At 45.1% G+C, this 21137-nt stretch overlaps 1 protein-coding gene across 5 annotated transcripts in view; it reads left to right on the top strand.

The window, feature by feature from the left end:
- The window catches only part of LOC126521592 (E3 ubiquitin-protein ligase SHPRH), a 314627-nt gene that overhangs the window by 113599 nt on the left and 179891 nt on the right, over positions 1–21137 (top strand). For all 5 annotated transcript variants that reach the window (XR_008610294.1, XM_055065743.2, XM_050170285.2 and 2 more), the window contains exons 11-13: positions 399–481; positions 11514–11608; positions 17125–18211. Coding sequence is in view for 4 of the 5 variants with exons in the window: in XM_055065743.2 (XP_054921718.1) it covers positions 399–481; positions 11514–11608; positions 17125–18211 (1265 nt within the window). In the remaining variant the exon portion in view is untranslated. The remainder of the gene's footprint in view (positions 1–398; positions 482–11513; positions 11609–17124; positions 18212–21137) is intronic.

Below are 21137 nucleotides of genomic sequence, written 5' to 3'. Positions count from 1 at the left end.
GAAAGTGTTCAGTGCTTTAGTAATAGTATTCAATACCTATAAGCTTGTTCTGAAGAGGTAAAATTTGAACTTCCTTATCTTTAGATATTTTTTTTTTCTGCTGTGGGATGCCCTCTAGGCTCGAGAGTATTCCCTTGAGGTTTCAAAGGATGAACACACACTCCTTTGACTCAAAGCTCCCTTCCAGTAGGGCTCCTTTGCTGTGCCTATGTGACAGCGCGCATTCTCCCTTGAAGTAAAGGATCTTTGGTTCAAAGGACTTTGCAAGTGTCCGTGTGACTGATATAAGAGGCAGTATGCCGTGTTAGACATGAAATGCGAAGCTCCTGCATTTCGCACTATGCTGTCACTGCTGCAGTCTGCTGGCCTTGCAAATGTATTACTGTTCTGGATTGCAGCTCCTGCAGCCACTGGTTCGGTTGCGGCAGGCCTGCTGCCATCCACGTGCTGTACGGGGTGCCTTCCTGCCAATGAGGACTGAGTAAGTGGGCAGCTACAAGCTGCATCGTCTCAGGCTTTCACAGTCTCCAGTTAGTTCTCAAGTGAAGGTCTCCAGACTTTGCAGCCAGCAACTATGTTTCTAAAATCTGCTAAGCTCTTGCTGTTAGCCCCCCATTTTTAGTTCTTTGGATGGCATGGCCACAGGAACATGCATTGTGCCTAGCATAGCGCAAGTCATGCCCTTTCTGGCATCATCTAAATAGTCTTAGCATGTGGTATATGGCACTATGCTTTAACAAATGGGAAAGAATGTGGAAATATGCGTGTTGCCAGAAGTTATTTTGTTAAATACTTTCAGTCATAAAAGCTACCAGGAGAACGGGCTCACAGCCAGACTGGGCATAAGCCTGCATCAAGGGCACTCAATTGCACCAGCACTGAGCTTGACAGGGGATATTTAGGGATCAGTCAGATCAAAAGGTATGTCAGTATATTTGCGAGTGTAGCTGGATCAGACGATTTCAGGTTCTCAAAAGTGGAATTCTAAGCCTGAGAACTTCTGGCACTGTGCTACCTCAGTCATATAGCAATGCAACTAGAACAGCATGAATCAGATCATAATCATTTCCTGCTGCGCAGCAAGAAATTTTTGCTGGGTCCACAATCTGTGTACTGGTTCGACTGCAACATCTGCCTTGCACAATTCTTTGACTGGAGGTGATGCGTTGCTTGGGAGGCCTGGAGACGATATCCTTCTTGTCTCTTCTAGTGTGCTGCAGGGCAGTGTACTGGGTCATTCGATGTTTTTAATGTATGTACAGTAGAATTTCGTTGATACGATTCTGCATAATAAATTTTTTGGGATAATATATTTTTTTTCCCGGCCAACACCCCATAGGAGCAATAAATTTCTATACGGTTGATATAATCGAATTTTTGCCTGAAATTGGATAATGTGACTGCAAAGTGGTATTTCTGAAACTTGTAGCTTTATATTCATGCATACTAGATTAAATTACATTCCAACAACCCAGGAACGTGTTAAGGGCCGGCCAGGCTAGTGGGAAAAGTGCGCCACGAAAGCTCCCGCGAAGCAGGTTTTTCGTGCCGCGGGTGGGATCAGTCCTGGAATGATTTAAATTGCGGCACAGTGGCATACGAGCCGCGAGTGAAGGAGACAAATAAGAGCTGCTCCTTCAGTGATGAAAGCGCGGGAAACGTGTCATGCGGACCTGCCCGGCTGCTATTTTCGTACTCACGTCTAGTATCATCTGCTTGCGTCAGCTATCGCTTGCGCGATGGTGATGACTAATATGACGGAACCGAAGGAGGTGGTGACAGCTGCGGCGACCAGTGCTCAACTGCTGGGGATGCACTCACAGCATTAGACACTCTTCGGGGCCTCATCGCAAATGCTCACTTTAGTGAGGAAACGGTGGCTTCTTTATTTGACTTCCAAAAGAACTTGTTTTTGGACATTGAAAAAAAGTGGATGCAGTTCCACTCAAGATGAAAGCTGTCGGGAGTACGGAGCAGTGATTTGCCACTGTTTTCCTTGTGTTGTTGTTGTGAGTACCCTGTGCTTCAAGTGCCCATTGTTGCTCGATCCGTGCCAACTGTTTCGCGTCCATGGCGAGAAAGACCGGCTCTTTGTTTGCAGGGTCTATTCAGAGAGGCGGTGGCACCCTCTCTTGACGAGTTTTGGTATCAGCCTAGGTGCTGTGGCGCATAGAATTTCCTACAAAAATTACTAGAGGGAACTCTGGCGCTGCAGTCGTTGTCCTACCATGGGTAGGGTGGCTAGAAGGGGAGGCGTGAATATCGGCGGCACTTTCCTTCGGACATGCGTGACCCCCTTGCGCACCGATGCCACCAGGGGGAACGTGGCGCTGCTGCTCGCGGCGTGGTTTTATGGCATGGTACCCCCGCGCTGGCCTGCGCCCTCTGCTGTCAGTTGGTCTCGTCGCCTGTTTTGGAGTGTTCCTCCCGACATTCCGTCATTCGAGGGCGAGATGCTGTGGACCACCAAAGTTATTTTGAGCACCGCAGCGACACACGGCTAGTTTATTACATTGCAGGTTATGTGGCGAGAAGACGTGTTTTGCCCACACATTGTGAAGACTGCGAAGCACCATAAAGGCAATATCCCCAGAGAGCTTCCACCAGAGGCATCCAGAGAGTGGGACCTTGAGGGCCTTTTATATCCCTCAGAATCGTTATATAAGCTGGACAATGAAAACAAATTCACTCGTTTATTCAGTGTAACACCCACCGTGGTTGCTTAGTGGCTATGGTGTTGGGCTGCTGAGCACGACGTCGTGGGATCGAATACCGGCCACGGCGGCCGCATTTCGATGGGGGCGAAATGTGAAAACACCCGTGTACTTAGATCTAGGTGCACGTTAAAGAACCCCAGGTAGTCAAAATTTCCGGAGCCCTCCACTACGGCGTGCCTCATAATCAGAAAGTGGTTTTGGCACGTAGAACCCCATAATTTTGAATTCAGTTTTAACACGCTAGCATGCGATAGCTGTGGCTGAGATTTTGCAGTCAATTGGTTAGATGTCAAATATTGGTTGCCTAGACCATTCTGCTACCCTGACAGCCTCAGTTATACGTTTTTATTGCCTCACAAGGATTCATTTTTTGCTTAAAGGTGTCAATCAGCAGAGCAGTGAGAAGAAACGAAAAACAGTGAAACCTTATGCGTTGTAAATTTTTTTGCTCACTTGTAAATAAACGATTTCATGACCAGATATGTTGCTTCACTGTCTGCAATCATAGTAAATTCCTTATATGAGCATCAAAATGACATGCTACAGGTCTGCAAGCGCAGACAAAAAGTGGTTTGTAAATACGTCCAGACTTTATCAGGTAATGTCTGCAGTTTACAGGTCTCGCGGCACGCATAGGGTGATTGACTGCTGATCTCGAGGACGATGGTCGCATTTTCAGGGAGGCGATATGCAAGGCGCCCGTGTGCCGTATAATGTCAGTGCGCGATAAAGAACCCGAAGTGGTCGAAATTATTTCGAAGCCCCCACTAGCTCCTAACACCCAAAGCCAGCTCACGAAATGCGCACAGACAAAACGCGTTTGAATCTTGATACAGTGCCAACTGGGCCCGTAAAATTTCACAGGAGTAATGATTTGGGCTGACATAACATTGTTTTCATGATAAAGACTCATTCTTTGACGCTCACAGAAAGCGCGCGATACCCGAAACAGGCTCACTTTCACTTGGGTGGTAGAGATGCAGCCGACGCGAGGCTGGCGAGGCGCTCATTTCGGCTGCGTGCTTACCCCGCCTTAAAGCCCCTTGATAATTTTAAAGTAGCGACACTCTTTGAACTTTGCCGCCGCCGCGCAACCTCCTCGCCTCCTCCTCGCCCGTCGCGCGTTCCCCCGCGTCAACCAGTTTTGCCCCTGTTTTTCTGCACGACGATTGGTCTCCCTGCCGTTGCCCTTGGAAACACGCGGATCTTAAGTTTTGCTTGTGTTTTTCTTTTTCGTTCGCGCCATTTTCCTCCTGAGCACGGCTGGCTCAGTGCTTTAGCTCGGCGTAGCGAACGTTGTAAGCTGTGTTTCCTGCTCTATGTGCTAGCGCTATGCGGGCTGTTGCGCATGTAACTGCAGCAAGAAGCCTGAAGTTGGTTATGCAGTTTTTATGATAGCACAAGGAAAGCGTGACGGCTTGCGCAGGAAGCAGTGGCTGCATGACATTGGCCGAAAGAACTTTGTTCCGACAAAGAACAGCGTTGTTTGCGAGCTGAGGCGTCTTTCCATAGCTCGTAGCAAAGCATCCCGTAATGCTGCATTTTTTTTTCATTCTTCCGGCCTGCTCACCAGCGTTTTTGTTGCGGTTGTCCTCAGTATGCTTAATATTCTGGGGCAACTCCACCACCTAGCACGTCGCTAACTCTTGTTATTCAGTCGGAAGTGCAGCATTATAGATTCTGCTTTGCACCCTGAAAAAAATTGTGGGAAGTTTTAAGGCGAAAGCCTTTAGATCTCTGTTTCAAGGTCGCGTTGTAAACAGGAAGTATCACGTGGCCCAAGGAAGGCCAGAGGTGACCCAAAGCATCTCCACCCCTGTATAAGAGAATGATTACACAAGTTAATTAATGAATCATCAGTGATTGACATAAGCTGGATTAGGGAGGATTAAGGTTGATTAGAGTGTATTAAAGAAGATTAAGGTGGCTTAGAGTGCATTAAGGATTGAGATGCATGATTAAAGATTAAGGTGGGTGGAGGAGGATTAAGGTGGATTATGGTGGATTAAGGTGAAGGGTTGATGAAAGGGTATTAAGACCGATTAGAGTGAATGAACGAGGATTAAAGAGGATTAAGGTGGATAAAGGTAGATTACAGTCGATTAATGTGGATTAAGGTGAATTTGGGTTTATAAAGGAGGATTAAGACCGATTAGAATGGATTAGCATAGGTTAAGGTGGATTAGGGACCATGGAGCTGGGTTAGGTTTCATAGAGGTGGATTAGGGTGTATTAAGGTAGATTGGGATTATTAAGCAGGATTAAGTTGGGTTAAGGTGCATGAATAAGGATTAAGGTGGATGAAGGAGGATTAAGACCGTATAGGGTAGGCTAAGGTGCATTAGGGGCGATGTAGGTTGATTAGGTTGTATTAAGGTGGATTGGGAGTATTAAGCTGGATTAAGGTGGATGAAGGAGCATTAAGGTGGATTAGGGTGGACTAAGGTGAATTAGGGTTCATTGAGTATTAAGACCGATTAGTGTACCATAATCCTCCCAATGCACATTAATCCACCGAATCCACATTCATCGACCTTAATCCTCCTTCGTTAACTTTAATCCACCATAATCCACGAAAGTCCTCCTTAATGCCGACCATGCACGCCAGCTTGCCCGTGCTCGACTGACGGACTCGCAAACCACGCAGCAGCGTCAACACAACGCCCGCCACCGTGACGTACAGTTTTCACCTGGTGCACTCGTGCTCCTGTGGTCGCCCTCTCGTCACGTCGTACTTTCAGAAAAGCTCCTTTCGCGATACACAGGGCCCTACCGCGTGCTGCGCCAGGTGACGCCTGTGACGTACGAAATTTCTCCTGTGCGCTCAACCTCGTCATCTACTCTGGCATCTAGTGATGTCGTGCACGTCAGTAGGCTCAAGACCTACTACACTGCTTCAGAGTCCGGCCTTTAGTCCCTCCGGGACGGCGCTTTTGCCGCCGGGGGTAGTGCTACAGGATAGTATTTCAAATGACGAAGAGCCGAGGAGTAAGAAGACGATGACGACGATTGGAAGCTAGCACGGGCTGTTGCCTCTTGGCCAACTGCGGCGTGTTGCCTTGTAAATATACTTGTAAATAGCTTTTCGTCGGTGTCTTCCTACGTAACAATATGATCTGGTCCTGTCCTGCTACAACCACCCTCAAAGACAAGCACACCCGACCTCTAAAAGTGGCATCGTACGAAGACTGGGTCGCACCTCAAGCAGATGCCACCAGAAGAATCAACGCTTTGCTCTCCTTTGCGAAGGAGGCAGGCATCCTTCCTTTCACCTGACCCCCACCCCTATCTTAGGCCACGGGCCATCCCTTCCAATAAATGTTTCAATCAACCAATCAATCAGCCCAAGAGGCTGTGGTGCCCTCTCTTGACTAGTTTCAATATCAGCCTGGGTGCGTGATGCCCAAGAGGCTGTGGTGCCCTCTCTTGACTAGGTTCGGTATCATCCCAGGTGCCGTGGTCCTCTCTCTTGAGTAGTTTCGATATCAGCCTGGGTGCGTGATGCCCAAGAGGCTGTGGTGCCCTCTCTTGACTAATTTCGGTATCGGGCTGGGTGCTGTAGTGCCCTCTCTTGACTAGTTTCAGTATCACCCTCGCTGCCTGACACCCCTCTTAAAACAGTTGCACCCTTTGGGGTGTATATTTGTCCCACAACAATAATCGTAATCTGCCTTGCTTGCGCTTCCTTTCTTGAAAATGCTGCGCTCGCAATTTTCCTGTCGAGAATACTATGTCACGCTGATAATGCATATGCCGTTCGTGACTTGGAAGTGTACCGGGCTCATACCATTAAAGAAAGGAAATGCGGGCAACAAAGATAGTGATTATTGTTGTGGGACAAGATATGCCCCAAAGCATGTAAACTTTTTTAAGAGTGAAGAGGCTGTGGTGCCCTTTCCTGACTAGTTTCTGTATTGCCTGGGTGCCTGATTCCCAAGAGGCTGTGGCACCCTCTCTTGACTAGTTTCAGTATCAGCCTGGGTGCTGTGGTGGCCTCTCGACTAGTTTGGTATCAGCCTGGATGCGTGATGCCCAAAAGGCTGTGGAGCCCTCTCTTGAATGGTTTCGGTATCAGCCTAGGTGCGTGACACTCGAGAGGCTATGGCGCCCTCTCGACAAGTTTCTGTGTCAGCCTGGGTGCTGTGGTGCCTTCTCTTGACTAGTTTCGGTATCATCCTGGGTGCGTGACACCCAATGACGGTGGACGGACGACATCCCGGGCCCCTAAAATGCTCTGCACTTAAAGAAAGTTCAGCGAAAACTGATGAGCTGTATTAAAGTTTCTGAATGAAAGTGTGTTGGCTGTGGTTCGTGTGATGTCGAGGGATGCTGCTGTGCATAACGCTCATGTTATGCGAAGCAGTATTACTGAATGCCACAGAAAACTTTGTCGGAGAGATTGTAACTAAGTAAGCCTGTGTTCTTACTTTTTGGAGCTTGCTTTGGATAAAACGATTATTGGGTGATACGTTTTATTTTTTGTTTCCCGCGAAGATCTTATCAACGAGATTCCAGTGTAGATGACTTTATAGAATTAATGTCTGACTGTGTGTAAAATTTTTTGCAGATTACTGAATTATATATAAAGAAATACCATATTTACTCGAATCTAAGCAGACCCCGATTCTAAGCCGACCCCCTAAAGTCCGAATCCAACAAAAAAATATATATTACCTTGAATGTAGGCCGAACAAAAAAAACGAGGACAGCGTTCACAAAATGCAAACAGCATTTATTGAATCTGCATGTGCAGATCTCATTCAACGTCGTCGTCGCTGCTAGACTCATCACTGTGTTCCTTGTTACTGTCACCTTCAAACAGTGCACTATCTTCGGTACCGTCAAGCGCATTAGATATGCTGCACTTTGTAAAGGCGTGCACGATCAAAGTACCTGGGATGTCGTCCCCCGCTGCAACTACCCAGCCCGCCCGAACAAAGTCGGCCAAAACTGTCTCCATTTTGTGGTGACAGGCCGGCCTTTCTTTGGTCAGCTAAATGCCATCCTCGTTGCGGCGCATGCAAAAAGCTGCTGTCGTTGTCCCCTCCAACGACGGACATTTTTCTTGTCAACGCCGAAGTCTCGCCCAGCTTGAAAGTTCGACGATGCCTCTGCGGCTATCACAACTTTTTGCTTGAAAGTGGCACTGTAGTGGCATCTCCTGCTTGGTGCCATCACGATAACATCATGCCGCACACCAATACGGCCGACACGACACAGGTCAAAATGGCAACCTCGCTTGTGTATGGCTGGCTACTGGCACGGCTAGTAGCGGCTGCGATACTGACTTTTCTAGATGGCGCTAGCTATGCACCATATTTAGCAGTTTCAATGAAAAACTGGCGCATTTTTTAAAATCCTCGAATCTAAGCCAACCCTAGAGTTTGGAATATGATTATGTGAAAAAAAGTATCGGCCTAGATTCGAATAAATACGGTATTTTGCAAAAGTGACCATGCTGTTTTACAGGACCAGTTGTTGAAAGTTGAGAAGTGGTGTCAAACACAGGACATGGAAGTTACTGTTAAAAAATTGTCTTACCAAGTATCACATGCAAAGTAGATCCTAGTATTTATGCCTATACACATTGCAATCAAGAAATAGTACAAGTAACTGAACACAAATATTTAGGTGTTACATTCTCTTCGAAATTTTCCTGGTCAGCTCATGTTTCTGACAATTGTGCATCAGCCTTTAGGAAGTTGTGTTTTTATGGGGGAAATTAGGAAGAGCTCCAACAAAGCTCAGATTATTGGTATGCAATACCTGCAGGGTCCATTATGAAAATAATGCATATGATTTTATTATGACGCGACTATTCATGGCAGCACGGTAAAGCCGGTCGGGAAATGTGGTGAGGGTTCTACCCTACACATGTCCACATTTGCGGTACATGGGATAGTGACTGAGGATCTGCTAATGCACAAGGTCTGTGTGAAGGTTGTGTTCAAGGTGTTGATGGAAGATCATAAAGAACTTCGAGTTTTGCGCTGTCAAGAATCAGTGGATTTGATTCAAAATGAGCCGGACTTTCTTAACTCTGTCGTAACTGGAGTCAAATCTTGGGTGTTCGAGTACGACCCAGAATCGAAAAGGCAGAGCAGCAAGTTGCGCACAAAATCATCCCGCCGCCCCAAGAAAGCGCCAATGAGCAAGTCTCGCATCAAAACGATGCTCGTTGTCTTCTTTGACGCCCGAGGAATCGTACATTTTGAGTTTGTATTGCAGGGAGAAACTTTCAACTGAGCCTTTTACCTGTAGGTGCTCAAGAGATTGAAACGCCGGGTCGCGCGTGTGATTACTGACATCAAAGACATGGTCAAGCTCCACCATGACAATGCCCCCAGCCATACATCCTTCATCATTACCAACTTTCTGGCCCAGAGCAACATCCTGGTGGTCCCCCATCCCCCTTACAGTCCCGACTAGGCTCCGTGCAACTTTTTTTCCATTTCCCCGACTGAAGAGAGCGCTGAAAGGAAAGCATTGGGAGACTGTGGAATCATTCCAAATCCAAACATCCAAAAGCATGTTACAGCGTTCCTGAGAGACATTGCCCTTGAGGACTTTCAGGGTGCCTTCCAGGTATGGCAGACACGTCTCCGCGAGTGTATTGATGCAGGGGAAGAGTGTTTAGAAGAATATTAACTGTTTGTACAGGTCTGGTCAATCAATCTATTTTTCCCAGAGAATGCACAATACTTTTATAATGGACCCTGTACGTCAAGTCTAAACTAGAATATGCTTCCATGATTTGGGATCCCCAAACTAAACAGTATATACAAAAGCTAGAGATGTTACTAAAGAAAGCTGTCAGATTTATTTATGGGAAATATAAAAGCAGTGACTCCCCTACTAAGCGTATGTGTGATAATGACATTCTAACATTACAAATGCGTAGAAGATATGCTCGCACAGCGTATTTGCATAATATACTAAAAGGTAAACAAGGCATACTTATAGCTTCATATGTCGAACCCTTAAGTACTTGTAGGACTTGCCACGCACATGATCATGTGCTGAAACTGATTTCTGCAAAAACAAAATGCATTTAAAAAGAGTTTTTTCCCATGGACGATTTCCGACTGGAATGCCCTTTCTAAAGCTGTTTTTGATGCCACTGTTTTTTGCAAGGCACTTGAACATATGCTGTTACATTAGTCTGAATTTATGTTTTTACAGGTTCAGAGATATAGCCCTGTTCATTTGTTAGTGTGGATAATCATATTTCTTAATTTTTTGTTTATTAGTGCTGTATTTCTGGCACCCATATTTTTAAAACTTATTTTTTATATCATATTCCACTGCTGCTTGGGCCAATCTGACCTTCAGTATTGTGAAACAATAAATAAAAAATAATAATGATCCACAGTTGTTTTTGACTTGCTGCTTAGGGGGGCCTATGATCACTATTTGGTGTTTTTATCAGTATTTCCAGCACAGCAGTACCTAACCCTTTCAGGGTAGATTTTTTTCGCCATATGCGACCGCCCAGGGTCGATTATTTCTATTGCAGATTTAAATTCTTCAGAGGGACCTATTTCGAAAAAAATTTACCATAATTTTTCTAGGGTAACCGTAAAGTGAGAAAAAAAAATATTTTGCGTTGGTATATATGTAGTTTATTCATGAATAACAGCAATAACAAAAGGAAATAAATTTATACGAAATAAAATTTTGATGTAATGTACACATAGTAGTTCAAGGCTTAGAAAATGTGCACACGAGAATATTTCCCAAGTCTCAAATGTTCCTGCTCTTACGCTAATATTTATGTCCGTAGTGGAATCTAACTGCCTAGGTGAGCGCACTCAAGAAAACTGTGGTTGTATGCCTGTCAAAAAAGCAAAACATGTGACAAACTTCCACCAACCTTCATCTTATCGCAAACCAGAGGCCATTAGTTTTTGCGAGTCTCCAAAAAAGGAAACGCATACACAGTGGCATCCTTCGTATGCGCACCCCTGTAAGCAATAAATGAGCGAGTAACAGGCGGTCGCCCTTCGAGCGATTAGTAACGAGACAGATATCAGTTTTGTGAGGGCAAGACGTCGAAACCGCCCGCGGAACAAAACCCAAACTAACTGCCGCCCACCCGCGCATGCGCCAATGCGCGAGCTGTAGTATATAGATGCGCCGGAGCAAGCAAGTTAGCTCTAAAACAAACCATGCAACGAAAACCGAGAGAGGGAGGCGCGAGAAAAAAATGTCTTGTATTCCTGCATAGTGGCAGCACATGCCTGGAAAGTAGAAGTTAGAAAATTGATGCGCTTTTTAAACATACAGATGGTGCTGTAAATATACGGCATCGACCATTTCGGACTTGTTTGCGGTGCCTGAAAGGGTTAGACTGAGGTATGGTGACAAGGCAAAAATTTTTATTTTGAAATCTGTTTCATTGTGTATGTCACATAATCACCACAGGGTTGAGCCCTGTAGATGCTAAGCTTTCCTTAAAAGTAATAAAAAAAGTTTGCTGAAGAAATCAGTGATGGTTCTTTCAATTTGTCATAAACATGTGATATGTCTATACACACATACACAATTTGACAAGCACTGGCTCCTTTGCCCTTGCCGTCACCTTTGTTTTGTGCTTATTCCTTATATGCAAACAGAAACGAATATTCAACAATTTTGGATAGTGAAATATTGAACTGAATAAAACAGCAAAAACTGTTCAATTTGTATTTAAATTTTCTAATAAAGTGAAATGAAGAATATCTTGCAAACAGCTGAGGCTTACTGTGCAATATTATGTGCCAGCGTGACAGTTCGTGTGAACTTTTCTCTCCACAGTTCATTAACCATGGACGAATTGTTGGCATCGCTGATCAAAAAGACAACAGTGGAATGTGAAGAAGCACATCGACGAATGGTGTCGGCTATGAATGGTAAGCACTTTTGTGATCCTATCAAGAATTCCTCTTGTTTCTCCTATGTTGTAGGTAATGAAAACAAAATGTGCACTCTTGTACGAAGTGTGAAATGGTGACCATAGTAACAAATGCACAACTTTGCCCAATGTGACGTGCTGTGACAGTTGCAGAAAAACATTTGGATCAGTGGACAAACAATATACTCAGTGAAATAGGAACAGACATGATGAGTGCTGACTAACAACTGAAGTTTATTTGAAAAAGCAAAAGTTATAAGTGCGATGGTAAATGCATGCGGTATCTGCAAACAGACGATGGATAGCCATGTGCACTACGCACGCACATGTGCTGTCTCAGGTCACAGTATGAGCATTGAGATGCCTAATAAGTTTACTGGCTAGACCCCCACTCTTTTGTTGGCTTTAAATGTCCTCTTGACGTTTGGAGTTTTTCATCTTAGCACCTTTCTTTTTTGCTAGCTTTCCCAAAACATAGATGTTTTTTTTTGCACTTCTTGTTGCAGGGCGCGTGCACACACGTATAATTAAGAAGTGCGTACTAAGCCTCATTAACAGTCTCGTATACAAGAGGCACACAGCAAGTGAAACAAGGGCTCAGATTGCCACAGCAATGTTACGAACAACTGTAAATGGTTGCGAGTATGCTTATTGGCCTCACAATTGAAGAAAAATTTGTCCTAGTTAGGGACTCGAACCTGGGACCATCTGAGCTAACCAGGCGGCTTGCAGATTGCAGGGTGAAGTCTAATTTGTCAGCAACTCGAAGCAAAGGCTTTGCCGTAATAGTTCTGCGTAAACCCGCAAGGTGGATCCACCTTGCGGGTTTCCGCAGAACTCTTACGTCAAAGCCTTGTCTTGGCTTCGAGTTGTTGACAAATTCGACTACGCCCTGCCAGCTGCTAGCCACCTGGTTAGCTCAGATGGTAGAGCGGCTGCCCCGGAAAGGCGGTGGCCCCGGGTACAAGTTTTGGAACTGGACGAATTTTTCTTGAACCGTGAGGCCTTTCTTTCGAGGAACCCGTATGGGTTTCCTTTGTAGCAGTTGCTATGTTTGGGTGGACGTCTCATTTTCCCTTAATTAATTACCTGAAGTTGAGTTAACGGAAGTCTACTGTACTACCCATGTTTGCTGTTGGAGCGCTGGAAAGGCAATGTCAATTTTCTCACGGGACTGCAGCCACGAATTGAACAAAAATGGTCATTCCTGATACAATCACACCACATGCTGGACAATGCCAGCAATGAAAGACGCATGCAGGCTGCACTACACTGGCACTTGTGGATTCGTTTTTGGGGAGCTTCTGCCACTGTTGGGCCTGAATCGCCCGTGCTGTCGCTTTCCATGTCGTCCTTATCACTGTCGCCAGTTGACACTTAGGCAACAACAGAGGCAATGATAGCAGAAAGCTGAACCTCGTAGCCGACATCTCTTCCCGGTTGCAGCAGCGCTGCCGAGCAACTGCTTCGCATTCCAAACGCCACACACCGTAGTCAACAGCAGATCCCTGTCGCGTGCCAGTGCCGACTTTTTCGTGTTACATTCAATAGCAACAACGATGTCTAATTTTTCTTCTATGCTGAGCACCCGGCATCTTTTTTATCCGAGCTTCGGCATGACGCGAGTCCTTGATTGCACGATGCCACAATGCTCTCTGGCATGGTGCTGAAATGATGTTGATGTTGATGTGGCTTCACGCGCAAACGCACAGGGCACTTGGAGGCCATTGTTCCGATCTCTGAGGCTTCTTGTTCTGCCGGGCTGCCCGATGGAGACGATGCACTGCCGTGTTTGCGCGACGAAAAGTGGAAACACTACGTGTTAACAGATACGTACGCAATGAGCTGGTACGGTTTATGCAGATACAAAACACATTATTCACCTGATCGCGTCTGGCCTTTGATCGTAAAATTTAACTCATTTAAAGCCAAACTCAATTTTATCGAAAGGAAAGAAATTCAAAGACACAAATTACAGCATTGGTGAAGATTTCTCACCCTCAGTCCGGCATGCCCGAAAGCATCTAGTAACCTTTGCCAAAACAAAATCTACAGCATTTAAGTTGAGCTTCAAAACATTGTTCATCGGTTCAAAACGTTACGTATATGATGAATCCTCCCAGACAGTAAAGGAACTAACGTAGCAATCACCACGATGTCAATTATCCTCAAACACACCCCAATCAGCACCGCAAACTACCCTATATCTTTCCGCAATTTTTACGAATATTCGCAGCTTTATTTCAAAACGTGAACTCGTCTCTAATCTTGTTTCATCCTCCAGCAGCAACTTACTCGTATTAACAGAAACATGGCTTAATAGTGACGTCACTGATCACGAGATCCTGGCTGACTTACCGAATTTTCAAGTATTCCGCAAGGACCGCGATGGCAGAAAGGGAGGAGGAGTGCTCATAGCGGTTAGCCAGGAACTACCATCCACATTGATTAATCTTTCATCCGATCTCGAGACACTATGGATAAAATGTCAAGCTACACCCCGATCCGTATTACTAGGCGTGTGCTACAGACCCCCGCAAAGAAACCCTGATTTCCCTGGCAAACTTGATTCTGTACAAAGTGAACTTTCAACCAAGCACCCTAGTACACATATAATCTTGTTGGGTGACTTTAACTTTCCAAACATTGATTGGCCTAACCTAACTGTTGACGGAGGATGCCACAGCGAGGCAATCGAGTTTATAAATGTTTGCCTTAATTTTAACCTTACTCAAATCATATCCAAACAAACCCGTGTAACCCAAGATTGTGAAAGCATTTTAGACTTAATACTAACCAGTATCCCTGAAACAATAAAATCCATCTCATACTTGCCAGAAATAAGTGACCACAAAGTAGTTCAAGCCGACTTTATAATTACTCCACTAAAACGACAAACCACCAAAAAGACCATACGACTCTACGACAAGGGAAATTACACCGCTATAAATAACGAACTAAATCATTTTCTTCCAATATTCCTAGAAAATTTTCATTGTCGCTCAGTGCATGAAAACTGGACGCTATTTAAGGATAAAATAGATATATTAGTCGATAAATTCATCCCTAAATTTAGTTTCCGTGCCTGCTCTCAAAAACCATGGTTTACTAAAACAATTAAAAGACTATAAAACAAGAAAAAAGCGCCTCTTCCGCTCCGCAAAGCTGCGGGATAATGAAAACGCCTGGCTGAAATATTATACAGCTGAAAAAACATATCTAACAGCAATTCGCAACGCTAAGCATTCTTTTTTCCACGCTGACTTGCCGAAAATGCTGACTACCAACCCAAGAAAATTCTGGCAGATTATAAACCCAAACCACGCATCCACTGTCGCTCTTACGAAAGAATCAGGTGAAGTGGCCACTGACTTTGAATGTGCTAATATGTTTAACACCGCCTTTTCATCCGTATTTAGTAAAGAAACCGACATGCCACCCCCTGTACACTCCAATGTCTTCGGAACTGTTATGTCGCCAATTTTCTTTGTCGCATCTGGAATTTCTGCCATAATTGACAAACTTAAACTATCTTCATCAGCCGGGATTGATAACATTAACTCAAAATTTCTAAGGAACACTCAAAACATTTGTGCATCATTTTTGTGTTTACTGTACTCACAGTCACTTTCCACGGGCCAGCTTCCTGCTGATTGGAAATACGGAAAGGTCATTCCAGTCTTCAAGTCAGGTATCAGAGAATCACCGCTAAACTACCGACCCATTTCTTTAACCAGTATCCCGTGCAAAATCATGGAGCATGTCATTTACACACATATCATGGACTTTCTCGATTCGAATAATTTCTTCAATCCTGCGCAGCATGGATTTCGCCGGGGTTTTTCGTGCGAAACACAACTGGCCATGTTTGCGCAGGACTTACATGCGAACTTAGACTGCAATTTTCAGACTGATGCCATTTTTCTGGACTTTGCGAAAGCGTTTGACGAAGTACCCCATAAACGCCTTCTACTCAAACTTTCACTGTTAAATCTTCACCCCGACATCATAAATTGGATCCATGAATTTCTAAATAACCGCTCTCAGGCTGTTTTTGTGAACAATGCTACCTCTGCTTCCCTTCCAGTAACATCAGGCGTTCCGCAAGGGTCCGTCCTTGGCCCGCTTTTATTCCTTATATACATTAACGACCTACCAACTCATGTGTCTTGTAATATCCAAATGTTTGCCGATGACTGTGTTATTTTTCGCACTGTTGCCAATGCCTCTGATTAATTAACCCTTCAAAGTGATCTTAACCATGTAAAACAATGGTGCGATGATTGGCTCATGGAACTTAACCCTCACAAATGCAAAACCTTATCTTTCAACCGCCGCCGCTTTCCACTTGTTTTTTCTTATGCGATTAGCAGCGTTCCTGTCGAAGCAGTTCAATCGTTTAAGTATCTGGGAGTCACTTTCTGCCATGACCTTTATTGGGCTTTGCCCGTCACTAACGTCATATCATCTGCAAATAAAACAGTTGGATTTTTGCGACGTCATCTACATAACGCACCTAAGAACGTAAAATTGTTAGCTTATAAAACTCTCGTGTGAACAAAATTGGAATATGCTTCACCAATTTGGAACCCGCGACAAGCTTATATTAAGACGCCCTTGAGTCACTTCAAAACCGTGCCACTAGATTCATTCATCGTTCGTATTCTTATGATGTGAGTGTGTCATCACTAAAATTAGAATCTAATTTACCCCTTCTCTCGTGTCGCCGCCGTATCGCCAGTCTTTCTTTATTCTATAAACTTTTTCATAACTCGATGGGCATCCCGCCATACATTGTTTCACCAACATGCATATCAAACCGCATTGGTCATCCTCTTCAAGTCGCGCGCCCACGTGCACGCACCGTTACTTTTTCTACGTCATTTTTTTCTCGTACAGCTGCTGACTGGAATGGCCTTCCGGGCGACACCGCTGCCATCCCTTGTCCATCCACCTTCATAGAAAGCGTCACCAATCACCTTTTACCATAGATTAACACATTGTTTCTCCTTATTTCTGTGTAACCCACCCCTTATGTAATACCCCGTTACGGGGTCTTTAAGGAATAAAAATGAAATGAAATGAAATGTTCAATGCCGGCTGAGTTGGGGATTTGACTTTACTACTTTAAAATGAAACTACTGTTTAAGCGGGTACGGTTTAACGAGGTTTTACTGTACTTGTAAACAATCACATATAGACTGATAAACTATGATAAGTTGATGCTTGTGTGGCTTGCGTTCTTTTACTTATTTCTTTGTGCGCTTGGGCATTTATGCACTTTCACAGCATGACATCTAAACATGATCCCCAAAGCAGTCTTACTATAACAGTTTTTTCTATGTTGCAAGTTGCTCTGGGATGTTTCTAGACTAAGGCCAGTTGCACTGATCTTGTTTATAAGACAAGTAGCCCACTGGCTATGCCAACCTTGTCTTAAATATTTCAAGGAGTAATAATTTGAAGTTTTGTTGCCATGAATTTTGAGTGATTTTGGCTATCTGCATGTTACAGGAATCGCAGGCATCCACATAATCCGGGATGAAAGGAGGGAGGCCGCCGACGCCTACAGAGAAGTGCTTTGGTCGGTGAAGGATCACAGCAGGAACATCAAGACAGACCGGCTGCAGCAGCTGCATGCCCTGCACAATCTGGCCCAGCTGCTGGATGCTTGCAGAACTGAGGGAGTGATGCCACTTGACCACAGTGGGGAATGCTTGCAAAGCAGTCAAGACACCAAAATTCAGCTGGATTTTGTTACACGTTTATCAACGAGTACTGCAGGCACTTGTGCCTCAACATTGGACAGTGTTCAGAGTGCTGGTGACTGTGGTCCCAGAAGTTTGGTACCTGATCGTATGGGCAACACTGGCATCTGTGACAGTGCAAGTGAGCCTTCAGATGGTACTGCAAATGTAAGTGAGCCTGATGTGACAAGCACCATGTCTGTGTGCACTGCAGGTGGAGATAGCTATGATCCTACATCCACGCTTGGCTCTAGTGAACTTGCTCATCCTGCTAGCACAGTGTTGGACAGTACTGCGATTACCAGTAGCTGCAACCCTGAAAGCAGTGCCCAAAGCTGCAGTCACAGTAGTATGATTTCAAGCTGTGCTGAGAATGCTGGTTGCCGTGATAATCCAAATGTGTTACCAGGGGGGACTGTGAACACTGGTAACTGTGGTTCAGCAAGAAACCCTGGTTTATTAGATAGAACTTTCTGCACCAGTGTGCCTGCTGTTGCATGGACAGAAAAAACAGCTGATTTAATGAAGTCGACAACTTCTATCACTCCGAAAGTTGCCTACATTCCACAGGCTCCTATTGATGACCAGCTCCACGAGGAAGCGGCTAAGTTGCGAGAGTCGTACCTGGAAGGCTACCTGACCACAATTCACGCTACGAAGAAGCAGTTCATGCAGGCAACCCAGGCAGTTAAGGAAACAGTCAACAAGTTTTCACTCCCCAAGAGGCAGCCATGGTGGAGCACCCTCTTGAATGCAAGCATGGAAAGCAATAAAGATGAATGGCTTGTTGGGAAGATTAAGGATGACTTGGAAGCAAAAAAGTCGAATGTAAAGTCTTCATCAGTCACCGACCAGTAAGTGCTTTTTACCATCTAAGGTGTGCGCAGCAAGACTGCAAATATGGGATGTAAGAGAAATGCTACTGAGATTGTAACACTAGATAAGTCAGTCTTACCTTGAGCAAAGGCCAGATAGGCAAAGCTGCCTTAAAATGCCTGCACTGGATCCCTGTGACATCATAGGTGTTGACAGCCTCTGCTTGGGGCTAGCCGAGTTAACCAGGAAAAAAACAAAATGTAACATTTAAAAGTAAGCAAGGACTAAACATGGCAAGCCTTTATAACTTTTCGTGCACTGAAATGGCCAAAACACTTGATGATGCAATGCTGTGAGACTGACGGCTCACTGATGCCATTTCCATAGGAACATTTGGTCTCTATTTTTTTTTTACTAAGCAGCCTTGTTTTGCCAAAGAAATGCAGCAAGAGTTTTGGAAACACACTTGACCAGCACGAACCGATATTGTTTCCATTTCAGCAATACACACTAAAATCATGTTTTTACATGCAATAGGAATACAGACAATGCTGCAGATTGCTGCTGAAGCTATGTGAATTAAATTTTTGCAGCTGGTATTTGGATAGGTAAAAAATGTGCCAGCATGCCCACAGTGTATGCATTGCTTTTGTCTCTTACCTCCTAGGTTTTAAAGCGAATAGCATTCTGTGCCTACTTCAGCCATTTTGACCCTGCCTGCCCGTGATGATGATGATGATGATGATGATGATGATGATGATGATGATGCCTTCTGATACGTAGGTGTAATCACCTGTGTGCAGAAACTGACTGGTCGCCTGCTGCTTTGATCATGTTATTCCGTTTTGAATATTGGCAGCTGAACAAGTAAATTGGTGCAATAAAAGACACAGACGCAAGAAAGGGAGACAAAGGCTACGCTATGCAATACCAACTTGCTCAACAAATACCGTATTTACTCGATTCTAACATGCCCTCGATTGTAATGCGCACCTGTTTTCCGTGACCAAAAAAATAAAAAAATGAAAACCTCGTTTGTAACGTGCACCCGTTTTCCATGACCAAAAAAAAAAGAGTACCATACCGCGCATCTCGTGCTTTCATATACAAATACTATTTTCTCTCTTTTGGAAAAAACAGATTTATTCCCAATACACTAAACTTGCGATGAATAAAAACACAAATGGCAGCAGCGTACCTTGCCACCAAGATTTTCACTGCGCCGGTACGAGTCTCGTAGGGCAATAGATATCACTCGTCGTCGCTGTCAGACAACTCCTTATCGCTATCAACAGGCCAAAGCATTTCATCCTCGGTGCCATCCATGGCATTCGAAATCCCCATACCTTTTGAAGGCCTTGTTGACCATGGCAGGTGGGATCGTGCACCATGCATCTTTCACCCATTCAGCAAAGCAGCAAAGTCCTGCAGCGAGGCAGGCTTGATTTTGTTGGCGGGCGTGAATTCGTGGCAGCCACTGACAAGCTATTTGGTGCAGAGCACCCAAATTCTATCTTTCACTGGCTTGTTCAAACAAACATAGAGTGGCTGGAGCTGCAATGTCATGCCACTGGGTATCATGACAAAGTCGGCGTTGCATGCAGCCAGCTTGTCTTTGATGCGCTGGTCAAGGTGGCACCTCAGTGCGTCGAGCACAAGCATCCCACGCAGACCCAAACTGCCACCGGGTCTCTTCCGCCAAACGTTATCAATCCAGTCAGCGACCAAGTACGTGGTCATTTTCATTTGTGCGTACAATCATGCCACTCGGAAACACGATTCCTTTCGGGAGCATCTTCCGTCTGAAGATAAGATATGGGGGCAGCTTGTGCCCATCCGCAGTGCAACAAAGCATTGTGGTGACTAGTTCTTTCGTCGCCGGAAGACAAAACGCGCACTTGCTTCGCCCCCTTCTTTTCAACGGTTGTGGTGACAGGCATGTCAGAGTAGAGAGGCGTCTGATCGGCATTTCCAATCTGTCTGAATTGGTAGCCGTTTCTATGGTGCAACTTCAAAATGTACCGCTGAAAACTGTGTAATTTCTCTGCATATTCTTCGGGCAATTTTTGGCATATCCTTGTTCGCCTTTGAAGAGAAAAGCCTTTTCTTTTCATACAATTTGATAACCAGCACCTGCTCGCTTTGAAGTTACTCCGCACTTGCCCTTTCTGTAGGGCTAACTGCATTGCCCGTACTTTGAGCAGATTGGTCCTCACAGGCCGCTATGCTGCTCGCTGCTCTGGCACATATTCCGCGAGCAGCTCTTCTATTTCGGTGAAGCAGCCCTGCTTCGGTCCCCTGAAACCTTTCCTTGTTGCTTGCTTTGCTGACAAAAATATTCTCCTTCTGTTTGCGCCAGTCCTGCACGCAAGTTTCGGGAACTCCGAACGCCCGTGATGCGGCCCGATTTCCATCCGTCTCCACGCACATAACTTTCCTTTTAAAAAAGGCATCATGGTGGACTTGGCGTGTCTTCACAGTCGGCACTTCCATGCTGATTGAATAAACGCAGAAAATGGCAATGACAATGGACCACAACGTCCGTACCACGAATCAACTGCTGTGAAGGGCCGATTCGTCCAGTAAAGACGGCTGCTATCTCATCATCTTCGGTCGTCGTTCGGGTAGCTATCTGGCGCATACATGCTCCATAGAGAAGTTGGCTACGACGGCGGCGCCACACCAGCATACTTAAGGAGGACGACAGCCAGCTGCGACTACAGTTCGGTGACAGTGCACAGGGAACACGGACTTAATCTTTTCCTGTTACACTGCAGGTGAGGCTACTCGCTATCCTCAAAGAGATCCTTACTATTCTTGCACTGTTGCCGAACACAACGTGTGCCACAAGTGTCGTATTGTTTCTCTTTGAACGAAAGCCTACTGTGCGCTGTCCTTGTATCCTTACCCTACTTGTCTTAGCTGCCCGCTTTCGACCTAGTTATGACTAAGGACGCCAAAGAT

The sequence above is a fragment of the Dermacentor andersoni genome, chromosome 6 (assembly GCF_023375885.2).
Source record: "Dermacentor andersoni chromosome 6, qqDerAnde1_hic_scaffold, whole genome shotgun sequence".
NCBI classification, from domain to species: domain Eukaryota; kingdom Metazoa; phylum Arthropoda; class Arachnida; order Ixodida; family Ixodidae; genus Dermacentor; species Dermacentor andersoni.
Note: the sequence above shows the minus strand (reverse complement) of the source record. Positions and strands in the feature narration are given on the sequence as shown.